Source organism: Macrobrachium rosenbergii, chromosome 33 (assembly GCF_040412425.1).
Source record: "Macrobrachium rosenbergii isolate ZJJX-2024 chromosome 33, ASM4041242v1, whole genome shotgun sequence".
Lineage (NCBI taxonomy): Eukaryota > Metazoa > Arthropoda > Malacostraca > Decapoda > Palaemonidae > Macrobrachium > Macrobrachium rosenbergii.
In genome coordinates, this window is record NC_089773.1 from 10,082,791 (window position 1) to 10,106,201 (window position 23,411).

Consider the following 23,411-nt stretch of genomic DNA (forward strand, 5'->3'; position numbering starts at 1 on the left):
TTAGTGTCAATTGAACGCGTTAACTGTGGCCAGGTGAGCCTGGGTGTCAACTGAACGCACCCGGAGTAGTTAATTGAGGCTTGTGTGAATTAAACGCGCCCCGAGTGTCCAGGGCGGTGGTCCTCGACGAAGGGAGTGTAAGAGAAAGAGAGTCAAAGAGAGAGGGGGTGAAAGAGAAAGGAAGTGAAAGAAAGAGAGAGTGAAAGAGAAAGAGAATGAGAGAGAGAGGGAGTGAAAGACAAAAGGAGAGAAAGAGAATGAAAGAGAGAGGGAGTGAAAGAGAAAGAGAATGAAAGAGAAAAGGAGTGAAAGAGAAAAAGGATGAAAGAGAGAGGGAGTGAAAGAGAAAGAGAATGAAAGAGAAAAGGAGTGAAAGAGAAAGAGGATGAAAGAGAGAGGGAGTGAAAGAGAAAGAGAATAAAAGAGAAAAGGAGTGAAAGAGAAAGAGGATGAAAGAGAGAGGGAGTGAAAGAGAAAGAGAATGAAAGAGAAAAGGAGTGAAAGAGAAAGAGAATGAAAGAGAGAGGGAGTGAAAGAGAAAGAGGATGAAAGAGAAAAGGAGTGAAAGAAAGAGGATGAAAGAGAAAAGGAGTGAAAGAGAAAGAGGATGAAAGAGAGAGGGAGTGAAAGAGAAAGAGAATGAAAGAGAAAAGGAGTGAAAGAAAGAGGATGAAAGAGAAAAGGAGTGAAAGAGAAAGAGGATGAAAGAGGAAAGGAGTGAAAGAGAATGAAAGAGAGAGTGAGTGAAAGAGAAAGGGAATCGAAAAGAAAGAGAATTATAGCGAAAGAGAATGGAACAGAAAGAGAATTAAAGAGAAAGAGAATGAAAGAGAGAGGGGGAATGAAAGGGAGAGGGTGAACGAGAAAGAGAATGAAAGAGAGAGAATTAAAGAGAAAGGAATGAAAGAGAGAGAGAGAGAGAGAGAGAGAGAGAGAGTCCTTTCAAAGACGCCAATATCAAAACTCAATTGCAGCCGATAGAAAATTCCTCAGGTACAAAGATTTTCCCCTTCATCAACTTTCTTTACTTTCTTTTTTATTTTCTTTGTAAGAGAACATCTGGGAACTAAGCCTTCCCCTTTCTTCTTTGATCCTGGTATTTAATTAACTGCGATTTTTTTTGGGGGGCGGGCTGTTATTCACGTGTTTAATTTCAGTACTGGAACTTTGGGCTAAGTGGGCTCCAGGAAGTATTGTGTTTGTATTACAAACAGATTCACGTGTCACATTGACATAAACACACACACATACACACACATATATATATACATACATACATATATATTTATATATTATATATTATATATATATATATATATAAATTTATACACAATCGCATTTTGAATCGTGTTTTGCTCTTTGTTCAAAATACCAAACCTTCAGAAAGATTTCATCAAAATGAGCAAATTTGTACATGGGGTACCTCTCAAAAACTCTGGTATATTTGATAACTCATACCTCACGTTCTCAATAATTATTCCTCACTGTTCCCTAATGCCGAGGATTATAAAGTAATTGTGTTTATAATTAAATTCCTAATTATCTTGAAGCAGTGTTGTATTTGTTCGTCACTTTCCAGATCAGTGTAGTAATTAATATCGCCTGAACCCCGTAGGGGGGTTAGTGCCGTCTGTGCACCTCATGCGGTGCACTGTAGGCGTTACTTGAAGTTCTTTGCTGCGTCCCTTCGGCCCCTAGCTGCTGCAACCCCTTTCATTCCTTTTACTGTGCCTCCGTTCATATTCTCTCTTCCATTTTGTTACCCACCCTCGTTTAACATTCGTATTCTAGTGCAACTGCGAGATTCGCTGAATGACCTCATAGGTTCCAGTGCTTGGCCTTTGGCCTAAATTTAATATAATAATAATAATAATAATAATAATAATAATAATAATAATAATAATATCACCTGAATTAGGTTTCAGAACCAATCCTTGTACTAGGTCAGAAATTTCAGCTCGATTAAGTAAACGTAATTATGTTTAACAGAATCATGATCGAACTTTATTATTATTTTGGTATCAAGCAGAATCGAACGACTTAAGATTGAGCGCTGCTGCCCTTACAAATTGTCCAAAATTATGGTATACTTATGAATATCCACCTTCACTCATTTACTTATTGTTCTGTTCTACAATACTAGTTTTATTTTAGTGAGTGCTTTGACTCATAAAGGTTATGGACACTCTGAAGTGTGGAATTTAAGGTAGGATTTGCGAATGACGTTTGAGTTGTTGTCCTCTCTCTCTCTCTCTCTCTCTCTCTCTCTCTCTCTCTCTCTCTCTCTCTCTCTCTCTCTCTCTCTCTCTCTCTCAAGCATGGAATTTAAGGTAGAATTTCCAAATGACTTTTGATTTGTCCTCTCTCTCTCTCTCTCTCTCTCTCTCTCTCTCTCTCTCTCTCTCTCTCTCTCTCTCTCTCTCTCTCTCTCTCAAGTATGGAATTTAAAGTAGGATTTGCAAATGACGTTGAGTTGTCCTCTCTCTCTCTCTCTCTCTCTCTCTCTCTCTCTCTCTCTCTCTCTCTCTCTCAAGTATGGAATTTAAAGTAGGATTTGCAAATGATGTTGAGTTGTTGTCCTCTCTCTCTCTCTCTCTCTCTCTCTCTCTCTCTCTCTCTCTCTCTCTCTCTCTCTCTCTCTCTCTCTCTCATTATACCCAATAAACTCCACAGCTTCCAGATCTGGGGCGGCGTTCGCTGTAACTTCAGCCCTAAATAAGAGGAGGTCTTCTCATTGAGTGAAATTGTTTCGGCTCTCTTCTTCACTAACGAACGCTTCCGCCCCCCTTATTTCATCAGATTTTATAGCACGAGTTTCAAAAGTTTTCGCTCACTCTTATTATTATTCTTTCGGTGTCCCTGTCCTCCTGTTCTCTCTCTCTTCTTTTCATTCCTCGGTATAATTCCCTTTTCTCAGAGTTTTTTTTTAGAAAGAACCATCCCCCGCATTTCATCAGATTTTATCGCAGAAACCTAATAAATTATCGTTCTCTCTTATTGCCTAAGTTAGCGAGGCTGCGCGGAGGTTATGCATTCATCCGTTATTGTTTGTTTTTATAGATGTTTCAAAGATCTGTGGAAGGATTTCAATCAAATTTGGTACTTGGGTGAGTTAGGTGCCAAAGATGATTTGAATAAATTTTTAAAAACTTCAAATTTAGGATATGTTTTAATTATTTTTACTGGTTTTCTCATTATCCGTTCAACATAATTTATTTTTTCCTGTTCTGTTTTTCTTTATCCTCATTATTTTGTTTTTCCATTGCTCTGTGTCCTTGTTCGTCCACTGTCTACGATTGCTTCATTCTGGTTTTTCTCTTTTGTGAATTTTATAATTTCTTTACTTCAATATTCCACTTTTTATTTCCTCCGGTAATTGGAAGGTTTTTTGTTACACACACACACACATATTACACACACACACACACACACACATATATATATATATATATATATATATATATATATATATATATATATATATATATATATATATATACTATATATATATATACACATGTATATATAATATATATATATATATATATATATACATACATATATATATATATATATATATATATATATATATATATATATATATATATATATATATATATATATATATATATATATATATATGTGTGTGTGTGTGTGTGTGTGTGTGTGTGTGTGTATGTGTGTGTGTGACCTCACGACTTCCTCCCATACAAGATTGACACCAGGTGGTCCAATACCCCTCCGATCGTCAAAAATCATTTTGGGGTGAGGTTGCTAGCCCCACACCATGCCTAGTGTGAGCCCAAACGGGCTGAGCCCATATACCGACGCTCGTCCCTCTTGTCTGCGCGGTCACCCACCCAAGCACAGACGGAGTGGGTAACTGTTTACATTGAAATGCACGCGTGCATAGAGATAGCCTCTGTTTTTGTTGTGGCGAGGAGGGGGAGGAGGAGATGTTACGCAACGTCAATAGACAGAGGCTGGCGGCACTGACCTTTAACCATCTGGGAATATCTTGTGTCTTCTGATGAGACATCTTTAAGAGAGAGGGACCTCCTTTATCGTAATGTATCTCACTCCTTTGTGTATCTTATGTCCTGCGATCTCGGACTGCTTTAAGTTGTTGTGTCTCGCGCTCCGTGTGGTTCGTCTCTTGTTTTCGTCTGATGGTTTGTACGGTGGCTGCTAAAGGGTTAATGTCATGTTTCGTTTTTTGTGAATCGTGTCCGGTATCTTTGGAGGCAGCGTTTTGGTTGACGTCTGTGATTTGAAGCCGTTTAATCTGCCCGTTCTTTGCGGTTATAAGATTATTTTTGCGTCAGTATCTCTCTCTCTCTCTCTCTCTCTCTCTCTCTCTCTTACCTTCTCCTTATGACCCAGTGCTTCAAAAATTATTTAGACAATCTGAGTTTCTCTCTCTCTCTCTCTCTCTCTCTCTCTCTCTCTCTCTCTCTCTCTCTCTCTCTCTCTCTCTCATACCCACCCGCTTACCTTCTCATCATCCAGTGCCTCAAAAATTATTTAGACAATCTGAGTTTCTCTCTCTCTCTCTCTCTCTCTCTCTCTCTCTCTCTCTCTCTCTCTCTCTCTCTCTCTCTCTCTCTCTCTCTCTCTCTCTTAAATACCACCCTCCACTTACCTTCTCCTCATGACCCAATGCATCTAACAATTATTTAGACAATCTGACAGTCTCTCTCTCTCTCTCTCTCTCTCTCTCTCTCTCTCTCTCTCTCTCTCTCTCTCTCTCTCTCTCTCTCTCTCTCTCTCTCCCACCCGCTTACCTTCTCATCATCCAGTGCATCAAAAATTATTTAGACAATCTGAGCTCTCTTCTCTCTCTCTCTCTCTCTCTCTCTCTCTTTTAAATACCACCCTCCACTTACCTTCTCCTCGTGACCCAATGCATCTAACAATTATTTAGACAATCTGAGACTCTCTCTCTCTCTCTCTCTCTCTCTCCCCTCTTAGTTAACGTCCTCATAAGTTGAGTAAGAAAAGTAAATAATCCTATTCATTCAATCCCAAAATGAGAACTGGAAGTTAGCAGCAAGTCTCTGAAAGGCTTCGGGAAGAGGTATTTGATTCCTCTTAATAACTTCCAGTAGAGGCCTTTGAAAGAGGCTCTCTTATCGTAGGCTGCGGTAGAGGGACAGGTACCCTTCACAATCTCCTTTTAGAGAGGACGATCTTTTGTTACGTTAATGGAGTTCTTATATGGGCCTTGTCTCTTAGGGGATAAGGTATGCAGGTTTAATATTCTTAAAATGTTGTGATTATGAGGTGGTTGGGGTGGGAGGGGGTGTGTTCAACATATGCTGTGTGGGGTTTCTTTCCTGAATTTTGGTGCTGTGGGATGAATGTGACAAGTTCTTATCAATAGTGAATTTTGTCGAGTCAGTGGAGAAAATAGGTATAGTTTTAAGGACCTAGATCATATGATTCATTTATAATTATATAAATATATATATATATATATATATATACATATATATATATAATTATATTTATCTATATATATATATGTATATATATATATATATATATATATATATATATATATATATTTATATTTATATATGTTGCAACTCTCAAATAAAGGAATAATTATGATATCCACACGTTCTGTCCTTTAGTGGTTTTAATTGGGGTTTGAATTCCGGACGGGGGAGAGAGAGAGTGAAAACGTCCAAGTAATTACATTTATATTTCAAATTGCACAGCCATAAACAACGAGTAGAACTAAAAAAAAACTCTGCCGTTATTGTCATTTATCAAGATTAAAACTGGAAAAGTAAATCTACAGATTTTCAAGATTAAAACTATATAAAATATAAATATATATATATATATATATATATATATTATAAAATATATCAAATATTTATATATATATATATATATATATATATGGATCCAAGAAATAACTTTTGAATATATAATGCACAGAACAATTGTGTATATATATATATATATATATATATATATATATATTTCCATGCTCTTAATATAAGCGAGCAGTTTGAAATCCTTGTTTCATTTTTAATAAGTGGGATCTCTTCTTTCTGCATTTTCCTTTACCTCCTCTTACTTCTTCCATAATAATAATAATAATAATAATAATAATAATAATAATAATAATAATAATCATCTTTGGAAGCTTGAATTTCAAGTCAGTAGCCCCTTTGGTGGGTTTGTTCTGTATGAATAGTGTTCATCTTCTGAATAATAATAATAATAATAATAATAATAATAATAATAATAATAATAATAATAATAATAATCTTTGGAAGCTTGAATTTCAAGACAACTTCCCCTTTGGTGGGTTGGTTCCATATGAATAGGATTCTTCATCTTCTGAATAATAATAATAATAATAATAATAATAATAATAATAATAATAATAAAGATTTCATTTCAATTTGGTATAGGTCATCGTGTTTGTGTTCCTCTGCTAAATGCCATTCGTTCAAAAGGTTTCGGCGTGATTACAGAGAGGAAAATGCGTAACAGGTATATCTTTTGCCATAGGTCGAACGTGCATCTTTTTCGAAAACTGTAATTTAATGGAGAAAATATAAGAAAAAATATATAAGTAAAAACAAATCCTTCGGGCCAGCCCTGTGATCGCTGATAATCAGCTAAGTGGTCTGGTTAAACTATTTTTAATAATAATAATAATAATAATAATAATAATAATAATAATAATAATAATAATAATAACAGGTAAATATTCACGCCTATCGTTTGAAAGGCAAATATGTATAAACATGGCTTTAATTTTCAATCACATCAACTTTAGTTGTAAACAAAATACACACTTTTTTTTTTATTGGCAAAATGGATAAACAGGGTTTAAAGATTTCTTAATCGAAAACTAGAAGGTAATATTTTCTTAGAGATAAAATATACAAATAAGATTATATTGAAAGGCAAATTCAAAATCTGTTGTTGTTCTTCCCTAGAAAGCAAAATTTACAACGGGAATATTATTGGACAGGAATTAATCAGGTTTTAGTTTTCTGAAAAGAAAACTATTGTGCCGGCTTTGTCTGTCCGTCCGCACTTTTTCCTGTCCGCACTTTTTCTGTCCGCCCTCAGTCTTAAAAACTACTGAGGCTAGAGGGCTGCAATTTGGTATGTTGATCATCCACCCTCCAATCATCAAACATACCAAATTGCAGCTCTCTAGCCTCTGTAGTCTTTATTTTATTTAAAGTTAAAGTTAGCCATAATCGTGCATCTGGTAACGATATAGGACAGGACAACACCGTGCCGTGGTTAAAGTTTCATGGACCGCGGCTTATACAGCATTATAACGAGACCACCAAAAAATAGATCTATTTTCGGTGGCCTTGATGGTACGCTGTAGCGGGTGTACAGAAAACTCGATTGCGCCGAAGAAACTTCGGCGCATTTTTTAATTGTTTATATGATGTAGATTGTACAACGTGGAATGGATGAAATATACAATTATCTCTCTCGATAGGCAAAATATACTGCAGGGTTTATTTTTTAGCATTGGTCAAATATGCAACAATTTGCTATTGCGTTATAGAAAATAAAAATTGTGTTTTAATCTCTATTGGTAAAACATGCACAACGTTGATTTTCAGATGAGTAAAATATATATGAGGTCTCTTTTTAGAAAGCGAACTAATGCATGAATTTCATTTTAGGCAAATGTTCAATAAATTTCTTTTTAATTGTGTATGAAATGTACCGGTCTTTTAATAAAATCGACAATTATAAACGAGTTATCTTTGTCAGTATTTAAGCAAGTAAAATAGATTTCTCTTTAGATGAGTAAAGAAATAAAAAAATCTTAGCCAATTTGAACATCAAATATGATAAGATTTCGTTTGAAATTTGTACGATATCAGCAGATTTCTCTTGAATATTGTATGAAAAGTTCATATGCGAATAATTAAAATATGAATAGATTTCTATTAAATATCATGAAATATAAATAAGCTGATCCGTGAATAAGTAAAATAGAAATAGATTTCTCTTAAATATTGTAAAGTATGAATAAGTTCATATGCGATAAGTAAAATATGAATAGATTTCTATTAAATATCGTGAAATATAAATAAGCTCATCTGTGAATAAGTAAAATATAAACAGATATCTATTAAATATTGTAAAATATAAATAAGCTCATCTGTGAATAAGTAAAATATGAATAGATTTCTATTAAATGTCATGAAATAAAATAAGCTCATCTGTGAATAAGTAAAATATAAACAGATTTCCATTAAATATCATGAAATATAAATAAGCTCATCCGTGAATAAGTAAAATACGAACAGAATTCCCTTTAGACAGTCCCTAAATAAACGAGGGCTCTCTAACCAGACAGAGAATAGGGGTGGGGGGGGGGGGGCGGAAGAGTCTCAGGCGTCGCAATATTGAAACATCATGTCCAGCAACAGACCTGTTAACCAGCTGACAGCTGGAAACACACGGGAACGCCTGCTGGGCCATCAGGTGGTCGCAGATGGAACTGGGAGAAATTGCACGACTCGCCAATACCTGTTTGAGTGGAAGAAGGTAGCGTTTGCCTTTCATTTGCCGTCGGCCTTTACCTTAGTATTTATAAGGTGCGTTGTTTTTTAATGCGTGTTTTTATTTTTTTTGTACGATAGTGTCTGTTGTTATCCATTTGTTCTTGTTTCGTCTGCGTTTTCTCTCTTTTATTTTGTTTGTTTTGAAAATGTCCGTCATTTTGTTCTGTCAAAACTTTGGATTCTAACGTATGGTTTTTAGTTTTCTGTAAAAGAAAACTATAGTTCCGGCTTTGTCTGTCCGTTCGCACTATTTTCTGTCCGCCCTCAGATCTTAAAAAACTACTGAGGCTAGAGGGCTGCAAATTGGTATGTCGATCATCCACCCTCCAGTCATCAAACATACCAAATTGCAGCCCTCTAGCCCCAGTATTTTTTTTTTTATTTTATCTAAGGATAAAGTTAACCATAATCGCGTTTCTGGTAACGATATAGAATAGGCCACCACCGGGCCGTGTTTAAAGTGTCATGGGCCGCGGCTCATACAGCATTATACCGAGACCACCGAAAGATAGATCTATTGTCAGTGGCCTTGATTATACGCTGTAGCGGCTGTACAGGAAACTCGATTGCGCCCAAGAAACTTCGACGCATTTTTCACTTGTTTTGTTCCAAATGAATTTCACCGCAATAATCATGATATTGTTTAATATTACGATCATATATAATTTTTGTTTTAAAACTTTTTGAATAACGATAAATCCCTATAGAAAACGCAGTGGTTATATTTTTGGGTTTAGTAATATGTATCCATTTGACGCGGCTATGTTTGTGTGTGTGCAGAGTTTATTTTCATAACCAATTTTTCGTTGTCATTTCAAAACGGAATCATTTTAATTTATTCCTTTATATATCCTGCGAATTGAATTTTAAAAATTAATATTAAATGACTAGACTCAGTTGCTAAAAAAAAATGTAAAAAATGTATGTATATATATATATATATATATATATATATATATATATATATATATATATATATATATATATATATATATATATATATACACACAAAAATTAATAGACTGCGAAATCATTTAGAGTGCATTGTTATTTATATCAGCCATTTCCCAACAAAGGATATTAAAGTCATTTTTAAACGGTGTGTGGTTTTTTTGTGTATAAAATTAACTGCATTTCCCAAGCCTTTAATAGTAAAACATTCACGATGTGGGTAATTGCTTTTATAAATAGCATGCGACCAGTAGAAAGGAATAAGGTATGATACTGTTGCAAGACTGATTGGGTCCGCAGTTTCGATGATAATAATAATAATAATAATAATAATAATAATAAAAATAATAATAATAATAATGTATATATAATGTATGTACAGTATGTATGTATGTATGTATGTATGTATATTTACATTTACACCTCTGTGGATTTCTTCATTAATAATAATAATAATAATAATAATAATAATAATATAATATATATATATATATATATATATATATATATATATATATATATATATATATATATATATATATATATATATATATATATTTATATTTACATTTACACCTATGTGGATTTCTTCATCAATAATAATAATAATAATAATAATAATAATAATAATAATAATAATAATAATAATAATAATAATAATCCAAACATCTTCCCCCCCCAAAAAAAAATAAAATCATAAAAAAAATGAAACCGCCACTAGACGATACAAAAAAAAAATATTATTAAAAAAATGCCTTTCCAATATGCCGCGAACCACGAGGGCATAATGGTATGCCCCGAAACCTTTTCATCTGACAGAGTGCTACCGGCATGTCCGTCTGACAGCCCCGGGAATTATGACGTTGACAAGTACATGATCCATACGGGTACAGAATGACGCTTTGTAAGCAGTTTCTGTTATTGTTATTATTATTATTATCATTATTATTATTATTATTATTATTATTAGTGATCCCTTGTAAACATCTTCTATTATTATTATTATTATTATTATTATTATTATTATTATTATTATTATTATTAGCAGTAGGAATAATAAAAATTATACTAGAAATTGTTATATTACCACTGTAGTAGATATAATAATAATAATAATAATAATAATAATACATCTGATAATAATCTAATAATCTCTCTCTCTCTCATCTCTCTCTCTCTCTCTCTCTCTCTCTCTCGTATTATAATAATGATAATAATAATAATAATAATAATAATAATAAAGCTAGTATTGATGTTTTCTCTCTCTCTCTCTCTCTCTCTCTCTCTCTCTCTCTCTCTCTCTCTCAACCCACTCGTATTTTACGCTCCCTGCGATACCTTATTTGCATACCCATCCCTTGATCTTCCTTATTATGACCCCGTATTAATTTGAATACAAATAACCCGTTTCCTGCGGCTGTTTCTGTCAACGTCCATTCCTCCTCCTCCTCCTCCTCCCCCTAGCCCCTCCCCCCTCCTCCTTTGTCTTCCAGCTCCGCCTCTTATTTGATTATGCGACACAAACATTCATTAGCATACTGAGTGCAAATAGGATCTTGACAGCCATCTTTACCACCTCCGTTTCTCCCTCTCCCTTCCCCCCTCCCCCCAACCCCTTCGTTCCTGTCTCCCTTCCCCTCAGGTAGAATTGCCGCTGAATGAAAGCATAAAAGGGATGGTAGGGAAACGAGGGAAATTATATATATATATATATATATATATATATATATATATATATATATATATATATATATATATATATATATATATCTGACTCACGTCAGGATCGAACACAAAGGTGTTTCAGTTGAAGGACAAGACTTGTGTGGCTTGGTTGGTAGTGGCCTTGTCTTTCAATTGAAAGACCTGGGTTCGATCCTGATGCGAGTCAGAAATTCGTTTCTGTTCCACACGTGATTGTATGTTGACTATTTGTATGTATATGTGTATATATATATATATATATATATATATATATATATATATATATATATATATATATATATATATATATATATATATATATATATATATATATAATATGTATATATATATATATACATATATATTGTTACGTGAGGCATCTTCATTTTAAAGAAGTCTAAAGACAGTTAATGGAAAACAAGCTGTTCAGAGCATCGCCAGAACTGAGGTTGAATGTTGGGCTGTGTGTGAAAGAACCTTCCTATATCTTCCGTACCTTCCGTTTCCTCTGTATGGTGACCTTAATTCTCATCTGAGTGGAACCACGGGTCTCCCAGCATTGGTCTCAGGGGCATGTGATCCTAGGGAGTGCAACGCCAGTTTACGGAAACCAATCAACTCGTCAATATTGCTCTAAAATAAGGAGTGTTGAAGGAGCAGTGCGTGAAATTAGATTATGCATAATAATAAGAGGTTGAGAAGACGGTGAGATTTTCAACTGATTATACATTAGGTGGATGAATAGTTCTTTCATATATATTCGTGTTAATGTTGTAATAAGTTCTGTTGCACAGAACTTTTTGCAATGACTTCTGTGTGGATTCTGCAAGGCTACAGCATAGGAACAGGGGTTGGGCAACCTCGGTTGCAACCACTTAAAAATTCAGTTTAAAGTTGCATCCCTCGAACGACAAGTGTTTTTGATTTTATATTTTTACCCCTTTTTTTATACGTACATTTTTGAGTCCTTAAATCCTGCTCTGCACGTTTACATAATTATTTAGAAGTAATTTTATGTTAATAAAGTCTTTTAACAGCTCCAAGTGGTCCAGTGGCTATGGTACTTGTTCTCCCGCAAGAAATCCCGTATTCGAATCCCGCAAGTTCCTTTAAATTTCCTCGTGCCTCTTTTGACCTGAGCCGTGAATTATGTACCGGGTAGTTAGTCTACTGTGGTGGCTAGCAACCAGGGTGGAGTATAGGTCATGGGCCTAACAACCGCATCCCCTAAAACGATTAACGCCTACTGGAGCCATTTTTCTTAGGGAAAATAGGTTTGGGGTAAAAAAAGTTAGTTTTATCCATTTGTTATTATTATTATTATTATTATTATTATTATTCAGAAAATGAACCCTATTCATATTGTTCAATAGAAAGAAGTAACAGAAGAAAATGGGAAATAGAGAAAGAATAGATCTCTTATAAAAATGAAAACATAAATGAACAAATTAATAAATAAATAGACAAAAATGAAAGCTGATTATCGAAATACAAGGAGAATTCTATTAGGGCAGTAATGCCTTGTGTCTTCGTATGAACTTTCCAAGTTCCAACCGCCCGACATCCTCAGTAGGGAGATTGTTCCACAGTCCAACAGTGTGAGGAACAAAGGACCTCTGGAACGTTGGAGAAGCTCGACAGCGAGGCAAAACATTGACTGCATATTGATGTTGTTGTCCAGCAAACCTGGTTGCTCTTGGCAGGAAAATGGGATCAGAGATCAGATCAGAACTGAAAAGATGATGATATATTAGATTTCACAGACCTTTCAGATGAGTGCCTTTGTTCTGGGCTTGTTTATCATCTCCAAGAGCCTTCTAAGTACTTGTTTTGTACTGCATAATAAGACCCCTTTATATGTCGGGTGTTTATGTTATGAACGCTTTCGGGGCTTGTCTATTCATGGGCTGGAACTCCTTTTGATATGCAAAATTCGAATATGCAAAATTAGGTTTGGATTGGTTGGCGTTGGGGCCTCTTCTCTGTGACGATTATTGACATGTGGTGATGGCTGCGAGGAGTCTCTCTCTCTCTCTCTCTCTCTCTCTCTCTCTCTCTCTCTCTCTCTCTCTCTCTCTCTCTCTCTCTCTCTGGTGTGTGCATACCTTTCCTCCTGTGCTCGGGGATGTGTTAAGTGCAAATATCGCATTATTCTTTTTTAAATCGTATATTACATTATCCCCAACTTTCGTCGCTTTTTCTATTCATGTACTACTGATTATCCCTGTCAACTTTCGTCATGTTGAAACGTTTGTGGTTGAAAGTAGTTTTTCTGAAATTCAGTTTGTTATGTTGAAACGTTTGTGATTACTGATGTTCCTTTCATGAAAGTAGTTTCATCCTGTCAGATTGAAAGTAGTACCGTCAGTGCATCTCATGCAGTTTCCAAGTCATGTTGAAACGTTTGTGGTTGAAAGTAGTTTCCAAGTCATGTTGAAACGTTTGTGGTTGAAAGTAGTTTCCAAGTTATGTTGAAACGTTTGTGATTGAAAGTAGTTTGTTGAAACGTTGAAAGTAGTTTCCAAGTTATGTTGAAACGTCTATGATTGAAAGTAGTTTCTAAATCATGTTGAAACGTTTGTGATTGAAAGTAGCTTCCAAATTATGTTGAAAAGTTTGTGATTGAAAGTAGTTCCAAATCATGTTGAAACGTTTATGACTGAAAGTATTTTCCTAGTCATATTGAAACGTCTGCGATTGAAAGCAGTTTCCAAGTCATGTTAAAACGTTTGTGAGTGGCATTGACAAACTTGCTTCCCTGAACCCTTTCTGTGACATACTTGTCAGCGATTCCCCCTTTTGTGTATATTAATCCTTTTGGAAATCGTGACGCAATTGAAAAATGGAGATAACATTGAAATCCTCACCCACGCCGCCATTGCGTGTAAAACTAGGTTAGAAGAAATTTGAACAAAATTGGAACAAAATTGTCGCGAATGGAAACAATTCTTCAAGTGTCGGGAGGTTTTCTTTTTTTGTCTACCGCGAATTGAACGAATGTTTGGGAACATTTCATGAAATATAATGAAATGTGATTGCGTCACGGCCGTTTGAATTCTTGGACTGAAAAATTGCTTAGTAGACAGAGATATACGAGTATATACGATGCATTAACTCGACGCCTCCTCCAACTCGTTGAACAGATAGGCGAAAAATGAAGAAAACTATCTGGATTATTTGTTGAAAACACTTGGAAATGAAGAAGAATGGTTCGTAGCGTTAAAAAAAATAGAAAAATAAGGTCTCGACTCACGTCTACCAACTCACTGTTTAAAAGGTATAAAAAAAAGAGTTGAAAATATAAAGGGGAAAATTGCTTGACATGTGAAATCTGACCCTGGGGTGAACTCGATGTTTGTGTTTGATTCCAACAGATTAAAACAAATTGGTTGGTATCTGCTGATCGTTGCTTTCTACCCTTGCTCCTCCTCCTCCTCCTCCTCCTCCTCCTCCTCCTCCTCCTCCTCCTCCTCCTCCTCCTCCTCCTCCTCCTCTCTTCTTCTTCTTCTTCTTCTTCTTCTTCTACCTACCCCAACCCCTCAATTTAGGCAAGATAGGTTAATATCAATCTTCGAGATGGACCAGAAAATTTAATCTGGGTTTGCAGTGGTTCTTGAGTTTGCTGTGGAGAGAGAGAGAGAGAGAGAGAGAGAGAGAGAGAGAGAGAGAGAGAGAGAGAGAGAGAGAGAGAGAGAGAGAGAGAGAGATTTACGATTCTCAGACACTGAAAGAGATAGATTAAATAAGTATTCAAAATGTAATTTTACAATTTTTTCGTCCATTATATTTGAGCATTTATTTATGCTTCATATTCCTATAGATGTGTATTTATTATGATATACCTGCTTTTGGGTTTCCTTATGCCTGCTTGCAGGCAAACAAATACTGTTATTTAAGTATGTAGGTAGTTATTCCATTCATCGAATCGACGTCAGTAATACTATCAAGTGAACTTTGCCTGTTACTGCCATGGTATCATGACGAGCTGTTCTTAGGAGCAAGAGCCCGTGCCAGCACAAGTCTGGCTCTAATCGAAAACAGCAGCAGCTTGGTGTGACTGATCGTCACCACTTTCAGCTGTGTGTGTTTGTGTGGAGATGCATCAATGTCCAAAATATAAAGGCATTCTCTATTGTGAGTTGTCTTTTCATCTAAGTGGGAGATTATCCCTCTCGGGAAAAAAAAATGCTTCCAAATGAAAGGATTGACCCAAGAGAGATGGATCTCACTAACCTCCCCCCACCCCACGTCTTCAAGGGCGCTCCCCCACTTAGAAATATATAGGAATATAGGACTTACGAAAAACAGGGGCCAGTAAAGAACCTGGACTTGAAGGAAACGTGAAGGAGGTTAATCTTCTGACCCCCCCTTCCTCCCCCCTACTACCTGACCTCCCGACGAAATACAGATCACGCCCACCCCACCCCCTCACCCCGCCCTCCAAACGCCCACTGCCTACGCCTGAAAAGAAAGTTTTTACAAGTGGATAATACCGCCCTCGAGAGTAGTTGGTTTTTAAGAATGTGTGGTATGTCGAGAGAGAGAGAGAGAGAGAGAGAGAGAGACTGCTTCTTTAGACTGAGAAATGGGAGGAGAATTTACAGAGTTTATCATTTGATAAGAGAAACTGCTAGTATTTTTTCCTGGGTGAAGATTTCTCAGATAAATGAAGCTAGATCTTCTGAAAGGAGAGAGAGAGAGAGAGAGAGAGAGAGAGAGAGAGAGAGAGAGAGAGAGAGAGAGAGAGAGAGAGGACACAGACTGTTTCTTTAGACTGAGAAATGGGAGGAAAATTTACAGAATTTATCATTTGATAAGAGAAACTGCTAGAATTTTTTCTCGAGTAAAGATTTCTCAGATAAATGAAGCTAGATTTTCTGAAAGGAGAGAGAGAGAGAGAGAGAGAGAGAGAGAGAGAGAGAGAGAGAGAGAGAGTTCTCAAAAACCTTCCAGAAAGTGATTGAGAAACAGGTTTGGTTTTTATCAATGTTAGAGAGAGAGAGAGAGTTTTCAAAAACCTTCCAGAAAGTGACTGAGAAACAGGGTCTGGTTTTTATCAAGAGTTAGAGAGAGAGAGAGTTCTCAAAAACCTTTCAGGAAGTGATTGAGAAACAGGATTTTTTATCAAAAGAGTTTTCAAAAATCCAGAAATGACTGAGAAACAGGGCTGGTTTTTATCAATGCAAAGAAAGATTTGTAAAGACCTTGCATAATCATCTCTTTCTTGCAAAGAAAACTTTTAAGCAAAGGACTCTAGCCGCCGATGTACAAGATAGAACAATCATCTTTAGGCTTATTGTAATAAAAATTACCCCCTTCCTCCCCACTTTTCCCTCTCCCTGAGGAGTCTCTGAGAAGACTTAGATGAGAAAAGACTTTCCTTTCACATAAATTTTCCATGCTTCTAAGCTCCAAAGAAAGTCTTATGAATATATTAAAAGGAATAACCTGCGCTATGGGAAGATGGACTTTACGATAAGGGACAATTAGGAAAAGTCGGAAAACCTTTATCAGCCTTTATGTAAAATGAAGAGATTTTTTCAATAGTGGCCCCCCCCTTTTTTTAATACATAAATTCACCGTGCTTCTGGACACCTAAGAAAGGTTTGGGCAACTTAAAAATCTGTTTATATGATGAAGTGAACTTGAAAGGAAGTTGTAATTAGGACTCGTTGAAAAGAAGGGGAAGCGCTGCTTGGGAGTTTCTGGAAACTCTTGACGTACGAGTTGCCAGATGCCATTTATTTTTCAGTAATGACGATTTTTCAAAGAAACGTCATTTGGTGTATTTTATAACTGGGGTATTTCCAGGATAAAGTTTATTATTTTTTTAATTACTTCTGGTGATTTTCCCTTACATTTGCCAAGTAGAAAAGGTAGAGAGAGTAGGAATAATAATATAAATTAGAAGTAAAAAGATAAGGCGAGCCATTTCTCATTTTGATGACCATTTCAGATATTTTTATTTACATCTATCGATATTTGAGTCATCCAGGTTATGACTTTTCTTATTTATTATATCAAACCCTTGACAGTTTGCTATGTGCCTCAACAGGCATCTTCGGATTCCAGTCATGTTGACCCCAACCTGACTAATCTAACCTAACTTATCAAACCTAACCTAACTTAGTGGCCAAAGTATTAAGGACCAAAATAACTTTTGGCTGTCATGCCCTGCACTCGAATCGTCAAAGTAAAATCCTGGTAAATGTTTTAGCTTTTATATATGTCCCTGTGGAACGTACCTTTTTGTAACTTTACAGCATTTATAAGTGATTGAAACAAATTATATCTTTATTTATCATTAAGGTAGAATCTGAAATGATTTCTATGGAAATAAAAGCGATATTGCAGGTTCTTACTAAACCGTTGATGTCAGATATTTGTAAACCAGCTTGGTCTAGACTCTAGAGAGACCGAAATGTCGAGAATAAGTCTTTCAAACGAGTCTGATCATATGAATACAAAGGACCTCAATGTATTCCCAGTGTCACTATCCATCAGGAAATCTGGAAAAAATGGTGTGTGTGCATTTTGGGTAGATTATGTGTTAATACTGAGACTGTTAAAAGAACTTTGAATAACTTTTGAGATTTCTTGTTTTTGCGCAGAGTAAAAAAAAAATGGAAAATATGAAGGTAAAGGCGTATATGACTATCGTATTTTTAATCCACTGTCATAAGGGTGTATAAAGGGTTTTATCAAACTGAACGTAATTTCTTTTTAATTATCGAAAGTGTAATAACAAGGTAAGCACGTCGGATCTTTCCATAGTGAACCCTGAAAAGTACAGTAACGAGACATACGAGTATATACACTCTGCCATTAATTTGAACCTGAAAAACATTGCTTGTGTCGAAATCGAAACACTAAGAAATACCGAATCCTCATGACTCATTGTTTCCCATGACAACTCAACCCTGCCGTTGTATTGTATGGAAATAAATACCAGACTTGACAATTAGCTGTTCGAATGAAACATTGTTTCTTTTGAATGTACTCTATTAACCATGGCTGGGATGAATTGTAGTTGCGTATTGTAATCATAACGTACGATTGTTGATGCATTACACATTCGTGGAGAAATTACCAATTAGATATTACTGTATGTTAAGTTATTACAATTTGTTTTAAGGATATATGAAAGTCGGCAGTTACCAGTTGCTAAATTACCAAACAATTGAAGGAATTTCCAAACTATTGTCATTTGTTGATTAATCAATTAACAAATCATTTAAGGAGTTTTTTAAATTACTGGATTACCACAGAAATTACACGATTTAACTGTTGGACCTGATATTCGAATGTGATTCTGCAAAACGGAAAGAAAAATTTGAGAAATATATTGCTCGTCACTTGCGTCTGTCAGAATATTCTGTCGAAAGTGAAAGAAAGGAATAAAGAAAACTAAAGTAAATTGTGGAATGAAGCAGGGAAAAGACTAAAGAGGGAAATATAAAAGGAAACAAAATGGATGTGAAGTCACGAAGAAAAGTTCAGTGAGGGGTGGGGGAAGCTAGAATAAAGATTAACAAAATGTACAGGAAAGTGAAGAAATCATAAAAGGAAAGGAAAAAATGTTGATAACGAAATGAACAGAAAATTAGTTGAATGCAAGAAACGTAACTGAAAAAAAAGAGAGACAGGTAAAAAGTAAATGAAGGATATAAGTCGGTGATGGAATAAAATAGAAAGCTTGATGAATATATATAGAAAGAAATTGTGGGAAGCGGAAGAGAATGTGGAGGAGAACGAATAAAGAAAGAAAGATTGAAAATAAGTCTTTTTAAGGGCAACGTAAAATAACATTTCGGACAAACCTCGACAAAATCATAGTATTATAAACCCTGCCACAAGAACAGCGAAGGTAACCCTCAGGAGAGGATCTCAGGGCGGTGCCCTTGGCGCACATGTATCTCTGTAGGGTGGCGCCGCGTGCCCATTATGTCGGGTACTCCCAGGCGCCCCTCTGAGGTAGCATGGGGCAAGGGGCGTCCAATGCGCTGAGCATCTGTGGCAAGAACCACCACCACCAGCACCACCAACACCAGAGGCCTTCGTCAGCGTCCTCATACTCCTCCGGGATCCATGACCAGTACCGCCGGAGGGCGCCTCACCACGAGAGAGAGGAGCAGGATGGCCAGGGGCGTCGGCGCCGCTGGCAGCACTGGCGCCAGGAGGCGTGGCACCCGCGCCCTCTCTCCGCCCACGAGGCCACGTCGCCCGATTCGTCGACGACCTTCTGTTGCGCGGGTGGGTGGGAGAAGAGGTGTCTATAAAGAGTTCAGGTTCGGCGTGCCCTCGGTGGGATGGCGTGACGTCATTTCTCTGTAGCCCCGCCCACAAAGAAAGATTTGGGAATTTCATTATAGATTTATAGTTTTATTTTCTTAGAATTCTTTTTCATATGGGTGCACCCACTCCAAAGTAAAGATGTAATTGATATATATATATATATTTATAAAGAGTCATTGTTAACCTTTGGGTAAAGGACCTGAGATTTGCTCAGAGATTTTCAACATTGAATAACCTTGTTTTATCAAAATTGATGTAGTTACGTATGGATGCGTCTTTTGACCTGTAATGTCATTGTAGCAAGGTCATACGACCTCTCTGCCCACTCTGCTGCCCCCAGAAAAAAAAATATAAGTGGCTTTAACTTCAAGATTTGCAAAATTAGAAAAGAGTACAAATCTTATTACTTTGTTCGATTTGCAAGCTCTCGTAAGCTGTCAGTTGCAAAATACTGAACTCTCAAACAGTAACATGAATTATCCATGATGTATAAAAAGAAAAATCTCGTCAGATGCAAGTCGACTGCTCATTTGCATAGATTTTTGTCAATTTCTGTTTTTCCGCGGATTTGTTTTCAATGCGGCTATCTACTGCGAAAAGAGAGAAAGAGAGATACCATCTTTTGCTATATAGATTCAACTTCTTTGTACGATCTACACCGACGATTTATTCTATAAAGTTTCAAGTTTTACGTTCGTGGTTCCACCTCAAAAAGACTTCACGTAAGACTTTGATAGCCTTGTTTTCGTTACATATATAAACGTTGCTTCTTGACACTTTATTGAAACAAAATCTTTGGTTGTGTGAATGGTAGAAGTTCGTTTCCGGTCCGAACTCCAATTCCGCGTGAGGGCTAGTACTAAACACGGCGAAACAGTCATTGGGTACACTGGCTGTCAAACGTATATCGCAGTGTTTAGTACCAGCCCCTTTGGGGATCAAATGTATTTCGCCGTGTTTAGTACTAGCCCCTGGGAGATCAAATGTCCCTAAGTGCATTTTCGCAAAATTGAAAATCTTCAATCATTTACGTATATTTTATTTATTATTATGATAAATATTAGTTTGCAAGAATTATGTACACAATATTTTTTTCATTTTTTATGAAGATTCGAAAGATATAATAAAAAAGTTACCTGTATGAATATGGTTGGTTAACAAAATAATTTTTTATTTTTTGCATTTTTAAATAAGATTCTTTATTTTTACGTTCTGTTTTCGTAAGGTAATAAACTTGTTAATAACCTGTGTTGTATTTCTTTGAATAATGTTGTTTTCATTGTGATATTCATGGTGTTGTTAGTATTGTTAATTTTCATATGTTACTTAAGAAATTGTATTTTTTTTTTAGCTTTCAGTTATTTTTTATTTGTTAATTGCCTGGCAGTATAATATCATCTTTTTTATTAAGAAATTATATATATATATATATATATATATATATATATATATATATATATATATATATATATATATATATATATATATATTAATATATAATTTTATTAACTTTTTTATTAACTATCATCATTATTATTATTATTATTATTATTATTATTATTATTATTATTATTATTATTATTATTATTATTATTATTATTATTATTAAACAAACTAAAAGCCTACAGTAACATTAAATCATCAACAGGTTGGAGCAGCCACAACGATGAGATCAAGACAAGCCCAGGAGGCGGGTCAGGCGAGGTCAGCAGCTTGGAGGGCGTGGCCGCGGGCGGCGGCGTGCCCATCGGCGGAGGAGAGCTGACCGTGGGCGGGGCTGGGGGTGGCCCGTCGGGGCACTCCCCCCTGTTAAACTATGACCCAGAATGTGCCCGCATGGAGGCGTGGCTGGACGAGCATCAGGATTTCGTCCACGATTATTTTATAAGGTAATTCGTTTCGCGATTATTTTTTAATGTAATTGCTAAATTATTTTTTTTTAATGTAATTCTGACGCGATTGTTTTCAAAGGTAATTTTTTCCCCGTGATTGTTTTGCCAGGTGAGTCGTCCATGATTATTTTAAATGTAATTCTTATGTGATTATTTCGAAAGGTATAATTCTTGCGTGATTATTTTAAAAGGCAATTTTTCTTTATTATTTTGTCTAGTAGATTTTCCACGATTATTTTAAAAGTTGATTCGTACTTGATCCATTTTAATGTAATTCTTACGTGATTATTTTGAAAGGCAATTTTTCACGATTATTTCATCTGGTAAATCTTCCATGATTATTTTATAAAGGTAACTCTTACGTGTAATTATAAATGTTATTCCTCCATGATTATTTTGAAAGGTAATTTTTCATGATTATTTAATCAGGTAAATCTTCCACGATTATGTTATAAGGTAATTCTTACATGATTATCTTAAATGTAATCCTTACATAATTATTCTGAACGGTAATTGTTCATGATTATTTTAGAGTTTTTGTAAGGTAATATTCGTTACAGTTAACATAATTAAAATTAGAGATTGATAAAGAAAAACGTTCGTTTTGAATTTTAATATTTATGTTGCTTTGCAACTTTGCAATGTATTCATCTTTATCAAACGTAGGATATGAATTTTATGTTTTCGTTCTATGTAGTTTTCAAAATTTAAATTGGTCTCTTAAAAAAAATGGTTACGACAAGTTTAAACAATTTATGTGATCTCAATTGGTGTGATTTTCAAGTTTGAAATGAACCCTTATATATAATCCCTTCCTCCCCATTCTTCCGGACCAACAACCTCTTCTTCTTCTTCTTCTCTCCCTCCCATTCCCTTCACCAAATCGAAATTCCTCCCCACTATCGCCCAGGTACGTTTGCTTGCTTGCGTCATGCAATATGCACAGGCTGTTGCTCCGCCAACGGTCGAGGGAATGTTTAATGCAGATGGCTGGAAGCGCGTCCGGGAACGCTTCGTCTCCCGCTTATTATCGTTCCGGGTAGATTCCGCCGGCTTTTGTTTACTGGGAGCGTTCGTTTCGATTTTTTTTGTCTTTTTACTTTTTTTTTAATTTTTGTTTTCGTCACTGCTTTTGGGTCAAGAGTTTTTGTTGTTTTTCCGATGTGTTTTTGTTGTTTTTTTATCTTTATTTTTGAAGTTGTTTGGCTCAATATTTTGTTTTATTTTTATTTTTTTATATTATTTTTTTAATCTTTTTTTTTGACGTTTGATTTTTTTGTAGACATTTCTCCGGTAATGTTTTTTTTTCGATGATAGTGTCTTTAAAAATTTAGAAGCTTGGATGGGAATTCTTTCTTCAGCGTTGGAGTTGTAATATAAAATTAAGGCCAGAGGCCAATCGCTGGGACCTAAGAGGTCATTCAGCTTTGAAAAATGTAATAGGAGGAAAACCTCGCAGTTAAATTATGAAACAATTGTCATCAGGGGTTGAGGAAAGCAAGATGGAAGAAAGAGAATATGAACGGAGGTACAGTAAAAGGAATGAAAAGGGTTCTGTCAGTCGCTAATGATGCAACACTTATTGCGTGCGTAGTGTGGTATGAAAGTTAGCAGTGGAATGGCTTCTGGGAAAGCAATAATAGCAATCAGGTTGCTTTATTATTGCCATAATTAATGAACACACACATACAAGCGCGCATATATGCCTGCCTTTTCCGTCAGAGAGAGAGAGAGAGAGAGAGAGAGAGAGAGAGAGAGAGAGAGAGAGAGATTTTCGGAAGTATTCCATCACGAGACCTCAGAGAGATCAATAGAGGAATAGAATGTCACCTACAACTTATCGGGAACTGAGGGAGAGAGAGAGAGAGAGAATTTCGGGATGAGATGAGGTTGCCAGCCCCATACCCTCATTAGCCCAGGCTCTTTTGAGTTTTAATCAGAGCGTGTGTATCTGCTCCTCCTCGCCCAGGAGTCGAACCTGGGATCTTTGCTTGGCGTG

General features: G+C 35.8%; 1 protein-coding gene across 1 annotated transcript in view; it reads left to right on the forward strand.

The window, feature by feature from the left end:
- Nucleotides 1–16,459: 16,459 nt before the first annotated feature.
- Nucleotides 16,460–23,411, forward strand: part of LOC136855909 (dual 3',5'-cyclic-AMP and -GMP phosphodiesterase 11-like) — a 64,465-nt gene continuing 57,513 nt past the window's right edge. The window contains 2 exon segments of the mRNA XM_067133362.1: nt 16,460–19,478; nt 21,169–21,409. Coding sequence (XP_066989463.1) covers nt 19,205–19,478; nt 21,169–21,409 — 515 coding nt within the window. The 5' untranslated portion in view covers nt 16,460–19,204.